We start from the raw sequence: 8,134 nt of genomic DNA on the forward strand, positions 1-8,134 counted from the left end.
ACAGTGGCAAACAGCAGATGCTTAGACTGGGAAGAACGTGAACATACTGCAATTGCTTCCTTGGCTTTCTTTCAATTTCTGGTGATCTGCAACTCAAGCTTCCTGAGCTCAGCGGCTTTGATTTTAAAAGTTTAAGTAGAACTTGAAGCCTACCAGCTTAAGTCAGTTGGATCTTAAGTCAAGCACCTTAACTGCTCACCACAATAGAAAGCTTGTAAATAACTTATACTGGGACTTGTATTCCAGTTCTAAGGAAATTAAAAAAAAAAAAAGGTACTAAAATAGAAATTCAGTCTGTTCGCCATCTGACATGCGGAAAAGAAACTCCAGTAGCAGGCTTATGATCAAGTTCTCTGCATTTCCTAGAAACAAGTGATTTTTTTTTTGTTTAGCTGCACAGATGTTGTTTGAGACTCTTTGCTGAATTCCTCAGCATTGTCAGTTTTACATGCCTCAGGCAGGTTGACCTTGATGCCAACTTTGTAGCTCCTGTTGTGGAGTCAGTTACCTAAGTCAGGGCTGCAGGGAATGCAAATGTGCTTCCTAGCATCTGTTCTGTATGCATTTTGTCAGCTGTTCAGTGATAAAGTGAACAGTCTGTTATAACACAGTGCTTGAAACATGACTATTTTGCCCTGATTCATGCATAGGCATAATGTGGCTATCATGTCATTGTCATTGCTGTTGTCAGCATAGGAATCTGAAGAGCCATGTTGTCAGAATCCAAAGCATAGCTCCATGTTGTCAGATGCTTTTTTCTTAGTCTTTAAGGTGGTTAAAAAAAAAAAAAAGGAAATACTACTTTGAATGTTATAAAAATGTCTTAAACTGTATTGACTCTTGCAGCATTACAGCTTAAATTGTCCCCTTTTAGCACAGAAAAACAAATAGTTAAGTGTATTTTTCTTCTGTCTATCGCTACTTTAAAGTTTTTTGTCTGTTTTTGTTTGAGGGTACAGGATAAGTATAGCAGGCCTACAACGTGCTCTGATGTGCAAGGAAACATAGCAGAGAAATGTTCATTTTTACAAAGATTAGAATAATCTCTACAGCGGGCTTACAGCATTAGTATTCTGATTAAGCAGCTCCTTCAGCTAACACCGTTTTCAAGACGTCTGAATTGTTTCATATTACATAATTTGAATAAGTTGTTTTATTTGGTGGTCAACTTGCTGCTTTTGTTTGTTGTTCAGTAGTATTAACTGCAGAGCTAGATTTTCTGTCTTTATTTCAAATTACTGCCTCAATACTGAAATACTGAGGTTGTCATTTCTCTACCATGGAAAAACAGCAGTCTTGCACAAAGCAGACCAGCTGATTTCAAGGTGTTTAGTTGACAGCAGAAGAGTTTCTCTTGAAGTTACTGAATTATGTCAAAATGTTTGCTTAGAGTAGAGCACTGGAAGAAAAAGTTGAATGTTATTGATGCATATGGCATATCATTGTAAAAACATTGGGGGTAATAAATCAATAACAATATTCTAAAGTGATCATGGTAAAAGGGAATCATCTTTGGAAATCCAAGAATTAAACTTGTCCCTAGGGTTTATCCTTTTCAGAAAATAGACATTAAAATCTTAGTTTGATTTTGTTTCATCTTGCTCTTTTTCAGCCTTCAGAAATAGAAATGGAGTCACAAGTCCATCTGTATGGTCACACAGCAGAGATAACAAGCTTGTTTGTGTGCAAACCGTACAGTATAATGATAAGCGTCAGCAAAGATGGAACCTGCATTATATGGGATTTGAACAGGTACGAGTATATATGTAACTGGCAACATTTTAAGTACTTGTTTTCCAACGTTTTGATATCTTTACACTTTAATGTTAACTGAGTTTATTTCATGCATATCTTTCATGTGAAGGCCAACTTACTGCTTTTTACATGAAATATGCAGGAATTCTAGAATGAAAATGAAAAATAACATTATGCAGAGTGTTTGTTGAAATGAATGTCTTAAATGTGGAAAAGGTTCTTCAAAAATGATTTAATCTGAACTTTAGGTTTTTTGCTCTCTATTTTTTTTAGGCTGTGCTATGTCCAGAGTCTGTCTGGACACAAGAGTCCTGTGACGGCAGTTTCAGCTAGTGAGACAACTGGTGATATTGCAACAGTTTGTGATTCAGGTATATCTGGCAGTCAAGGCTTCTAACTTGTAGACCAGATTAATCATGAGACTTGCTTTTATATTGGTTGAGTATGTATTAATCATCTGAGGATGCTTTTGGTCAAATAGGAGTGCTTTTCTGTTTTTTTTACATACTAGCATATGAATTTCTCCAGAAATTATTAGGCAGGTGTTAGAGTGAAATGGACAGTTAGGGAAGCAAACAGCTTGGTCTCTTGATAAGGACTTGAAATTTGAACAGATTTCTGGGAGACCTAAGTTCTGTGAAGTTGCTTTTCATTTTTACAGGCATTTGTTGTTACAGGTACAGATCTTAAGGGGAGTACAGTGCATTGCTGAGTAACAGGATTTTTGTTCATCACTTAATTTAAATGTTTCCATATTGCTAGAAGCAACCAGATTGGCTTTGTTTTAAACGAGCGTATAACAAAGAGGAACAACAGCTATAATAAAGGTGGAGTAGGTATTTGTATTAGGGCTCCTACAGAAGAAAATAATTCTGCCCCTGCCTTACTGCCTAATCTTATTTTAGAGCAGGTTTTTTATATTGTATTTCCCATATAGTGCTGTTCCTGGACTAGGGCATTAAGATCTTTTTGAGTATAATTCAGGGTGCTCAGTGACTCAAAGACTGCCTGTGTGCTGCAACACAAGCAGGGCCAAGTCAGAGACCTCACACTATGTTGATGTCTATAAGAATACCTGTGTGTACTTTATCTGTTAACTTGACATGGGGGTTGGGTAATAGGTTCCATCGAAATGCCAATTTTCTTCTGTTGATCCAAGAAGTACAGAATATGAAGGAAGAGAGCTTAACTTTGTTAATCCATATTGTTGGAAGATGGTCGTTGACTGAATTCTAATTTTGCTTGAGCCAGTTCCCTTTGTTATGCCTGGAGTAAGATAGGTCTTACATAACGACATATCTTTTAGCCAGCTTTCCTTACTGTAGGTCTCCATAGACTGAATTAAAACTAATGCCGTTCCAAATCTGAAGGGGGAAAAAAGGCAAGATAGCACAGTTTATAGTATTAAAAAATAAGGGGAAATTATTCTGGGGGTTTCAGAAACATGGTGTTTAGGTTTCAGACTGACATGGAGACTTACAACTCATCCATTTCTGTAGCTCTTAAGCCAACTTCTGCTGGAAAATATTGTATTCTTTAATTGGTAAAGGACATGTGTTTCAATCCCTTTCAAGACAAAGCAGTAGCTGGGTTATCATTACTTATATATATACTACATATATATATATATGTATAACCTATATATATATATATACACTATGTATATACACACATATATATCATGCCAGATAACCAGGTAAGCTACTTGCACTTAGTATTTCAAGTATTTTGCTTAAATGCAAGCCAGGGTATGAGAAAGCAGTTTAAAGAAGATAGTATGATTTCCTTTTTAATACATGAACATTGGTCATACAAAATACTACATGAATTCATTTTTAAAGTACAGCATTCCGTAGATACGATGTCTTCTGAATCGTTTTTGCAGTGGCTATAAATATGGCTAAATATTCTGTTGCATAGACCTAACTCTGGTACAGATTTCTCTCTTAATACTGATGTGCTGTGTTCTCTTACAGTTGGAGGGGGTAGTGATTTGAGACTTTGGACAGTTAACGGTGATCTCGTGGGACACGTACACTGCAGGGAAAGTATTTGCTCTGTTGCTTTCTCTAACCAGCCTGAAGGAGTATCTGTCAATGTGATTGCAGGGGGGCTTGAAAACGGAGTTGTAAGGTAAGCATTTGAAACTTGTTTTAATTAGTAAAATGCTTTATAACTTAAGTTCGTGGTTCGATAGCATGTAGCCAAACAATCAGTATGATATTTAAAGAAGGTGGACAAGCTGTTGTCCAGTTTATAATATTAGGTAGTTGCTAAACTCATTGTGTTTATCACTGAAATAATTACAGAGATAAATGTGAAGGAAAAATGATTTTTCTTTCAGACTGTGGAGTACATGGGACTTGAAGCCAGTACGGGAAATAACATTTTCCAAGTCAGCCAAACCTATTGTAAGGTAAACAGATTTTAAATATACAGTAAATGGATTTTTTTTCTTGGAAAACAAAACCAAGAAAAATAGCCTGTAGTATTGAAAATGGATTTGACATGAAGACAAGAGGTGAACACCCATGTTTAAAAAGAGCCATGCAATCCTACTAATTATTCATGAAAGCAAAATGAGCACAAGTGTACTGTATTTGTAATGACAGTAATAACTAGGTTCTGCTGTTAGCAGATAGAAATTAGCAGGATTCCCTTGAGAGCTGAACAATACTACCCTTCTTATTAAGTTTAATATTTTTCCACAGAATCTGTTCAAAAATCAGGAGATAATATCTTAACGTCAGCAAACTCAAATAGAAGAGTATTTTCTTCCCTCAGAAATAAATGAAAGGACTGCATTTTCCCCTGACCATTTTCTGATACTGGAGGAAAACAGAGAAAGGAGTGAAGGAGACTCAGAAGCGTGGCAGCTGCCATTTTAGAGTGCTTATGTAATTTTGCCTACTAGAGTTCCCTGGAGGGTTTATATAAGCAGAATTATTCTCATGCCAACATGCTTTCAGAACACAGTCAAAGGATGGAATCTTTATCCCTAGAGGTACAGTACCCTGCACAGAGGTCTTGTAGGGTTCTGCCAAAACTTTATCGAGTTCATGTTAGTGTGGTACAAATCACTTTGAAGAATTTTGTTGTGACCATTACTGAAACATTTAAAATCCAAACTACTAATCACTATTTTCTAGAAATGAAAACCATCTGATAAATAACAGCATGGCAATAACTGCTAAGAAGCATATTTCAGAAAGCTTGTTGGTAGTAAAATTTAAGAGCTATTAACTAACTTAGTTTTCTGCTTACACGTGACAGAAAATGAATGCTCACCCTCATACTCTCTAACATTACCAACGGCATGACTGAAGGGCGTCAGTACCATTATAGCTCAAGAAATGCCCAACTGAACCAAGTCCTGTGCTGTGATTTAATTTTTGCTTTTGTCAGCCAGTAAGTTCAGAGGGTATTGTTCTGTGCTGAAAAGCCTTTCTTTCAGAGATAGAAGGGGCAGCCTACTTCTTCTGATGCTGCAAATAAATGAGTACTAAATTATATGGCACGTTGAAGTGCTGGATGAAGCTGTGGTTCAGCCTGTTTCGTTACAAAGCTGAGCAGCCAGCTATGTGCAAACATTACTGTGTTAATGCATGCACTGGGTCTCTCGTAACTAATTTTTGTCTTCTAGCATTTTGAATAGCCAAATCTGATATAAAAATAGATTTTCCTCTTGTTTTCCAGCCTTACATTTTCCTGTGATGGACATCACTTGTTCACAGCTAACAGTGATGGAAATGTTATAGCTTGGTGTCGCAAGGACCAGCAGCGCCTGAAGTTACCCATGTTCTACTCATTCCTTAGCAGCTATGCAGCTGGGTGATGACTTCTTGCTGCTAACTCGTGTCTCTGATGCACTTTAAATCTAAAATAGGTTACAGAATCTTATTTAACTGGATTTTGAAATAGTTTGAATGTCTCTAGAATGTCTCTAGATTTTAAAAAAGAACAGTCTGAGGCGGTTGTAAAATTCTGTGCATGCGCAAACTTGAAGCCTATCAAGGTCACCAGGAGGCTCTAGTTGTATACTCCAATACCAGCAGTGGTGTATAAATGCTCTAATCTACAAGTCAAAATGCTGCAATATAAAATGTAATATTTTTTTAAATCACTTCTTGGAAACAAGTATTTCAAAAATTGAATCAGTAATGTTTATTTCCCTCTGATGCTGTAAAATATCAGCAGTGTGAAGTTCTGTAAATATTTATTAAAATGTCAGCATATGTATATCTGATTAGTTAATGGCGGTGTAGTTAGCTCCGGGATAAGTGACCGAAAACTCAAAAATCCAAGATGATTCAAAATTGCTTTTTTGAGAAGCAAAGAACTTAGTAGGTGCTTTTAGCACCATCTTATGGTATTGTAATGTTGGAAATTTTTGATTTATCTTTCTTTGTAACTTTTGCTGTCTTTTCTGTTCAGATGGCATAAGTCTTTACAACAGACAAAATATTTGTCTTAATGATGGGCAGACACCTCATAGCATCATGAAGCAATAGTTACATTGTGTTTTGTTTTTTTTTTTCCATGTGGGATTAACTCCCTAAATTTGTAGCACCAAGCTATGTGATTTTGTGGCAGACTGCATATACACTATACACACGCAGCTTATTTTCTGGAGCTCTAAAAAAGGCATTAGAGAAGGCACAGATGTGTTCCTATTCCCGGTGTCATTGAACTTCAATACACTGTGAAATGTATGAATCCAAATGTTTAAATCCATGTCCATGGGCATCAGGTAATTCAGAACAGTTTATACAGATATGCTCTGCAAATATGCTATTTATTCCTAGGTGCTATTTTTGAGAGGAAAACAGCCTCAATTGTTAAAGGCTTAACAAATTTGATTTCTTAGGCCAGATCAAAACCTAACGTTTCAGTTGATGTTTAGGACCTCTAAACCTGACTGACACCATGAATGATGCCTGCTAGTCATGTGAATGGGAAAACATGAGAATGCTACACAAATCTAATGTAGTTCCATTTTTCTTCTGAATAGCTTTGCTTTCTCATCGACATACTCCCCTATTGCCATACAAACTCCTGTCTTATGTTAAAGGTTCACCTGCCTTCCAAATGCTGTATATGAAATTGTCACACTATGGAAAGCATGCACACAAGAAATCTGTACACTTCTTTCTAAAATTCCAAATGGTCTATACAGAAATTCTTGCGACTTCCTGATTTGAACTTTTCAAACCAGAAAATCTTCAAGTCTTGTCGGTCTGTGACAACAAAGGCTGATGTGTAGTTCGATTAAGCAAGGGGCTGTATGAACTGAGTTTTAAACTGCATATATTGTTGTGGCATTGTATGGGATGGCTTTAGTCATGTTTTTTACTGTCTAAATGTTAATGTAAGGTCCAAATGCAGACTGAAAAGCTTCTTGGCTCATGTTGAAGTGATGTGCTTTATTTAAGAGACAAAATACAAATATCGTGGTTTGGGGGTGCTTTCGTGCTCCTTGATTTGGGGTGTTGCTCACAAAGGCTTATTTTTCTAAGGTAGAATTCCACTTGTTACAAATCAATATGCAAAATTGCTGGCCTTGTAAAGAGTGCAATATAATATATTTTTATGTAAAAATCAAAGATTTTTTGGAAGCAAGGAATATTTATTCAGCTTAACATTCTGGAACTATTAAAGTAACATTGCAATAGTATATGTGCATGATGTACTGAAACTTCTGTAAATGTCACATTCCACACTGTCTTTGTATACACTGTCACATTGTTGGGTAATAAACAGATCTTTGTATCAAACTGAGATGGGTAGAACCATGGTTTTGGCGTAGTTTCACCTCTTCTTTCAGGCATCTCTTGATTGCTTTGCTCCAATTTCATTTTTGCTGGTTCTCAGGTCTTTCATCTTTTAAAATACTCAAAGTGGGGAAGTTCTGTTTGTGTGGACTACATTATGTGGCTGCTAAACTGAAGGAGGGGGGCTATGAGAGTGGAAGTGGGAAACCTAAGGTATGTTACTCTGTACAGGTGTGCACGTGTCCCTCCCTCTCCGGGGATGTGAGGCTAAAATTTGATGTCCCTAAACAGACATTTTTTCCATCTTCCCAGCCATCCACTTCTTTTTGAAAACTTAGTTGAGCTGAGGAAAGGTGGAAAAGCAGCAACTCCTCTCTGGATTCATGGAGCAAAGAAAGATCACTACGGGGAGGAAGAGAGTGCTGGTGGGAAGTGAAGAGTGGGATCTCTGGTAGGGTTCTGGCAGAGGGTGCAAAGGTACTGCTGTTGGAAGCCAAGGTCTGGGACAGATTCATGTGGCAAGGCCTATCTGACAGCACACAGGATCTGATTTCTGTGGCGAATCTGGGGATCTCTCTGAAGATGTATAGTGAGAAAGAGAAGGCCAG

At 37.1% G+C, this 8,134-nt stretch overlaps 1 protein-coding gene across 3 annotated transcripts in view; it reads left to right on the top strand.

The window, feature by feature from the left end:
- LYST (lysosomal trafficking regulator) overlaps positions 1-7,533 on the top strand; it is an 83,390-nt gene extending 75,857 nt beyond the window's left edge. For all 3 annotated transcript variants that reach the window (XM_080584371.1, XM_080584369.1, XM_080584370.1), the window contains exons 49-53: positions 1,613-1,752; positions 2,029-2,126; positions 3,732-3,888; positions 4,100-4,171; positions 5,452-7,533. In XM_080584371.1, coding sequence (XP_080440497.1) covers positions 1,613-1,752; positions 2,029-2,126; positions 3,732-3,888; positions 4,100-4,171; positions 5,452-5,590 — 606 coding nt within the window. In that variant the 3' untranslated portion in view covers positions 5,591-7,533. The remainder of the gene's footprint in view (positions 1-1,612; positions 1,753-2,028; positions 2,127-3,731; positions 3,889-4,099; positions 4,172-5,451) is intronic.
- The last annotated feature ends 601 nt before the right edge of the window (positions 7,534-8,134 follow it).

Source organism: Anser brachyrhynchus (assembly GCF_964034855.1).
Source record: "Anser brachyrhynchus genome assembly, chromosome: 3".
In the NCBI taxonomy this organism is placed as follows: domain Eukaryota; kingdom Metazoa; phylum Chordata; class Aves; order Anseriformes; family Anatidae; genus Anser; species Anser brachyrhynchus.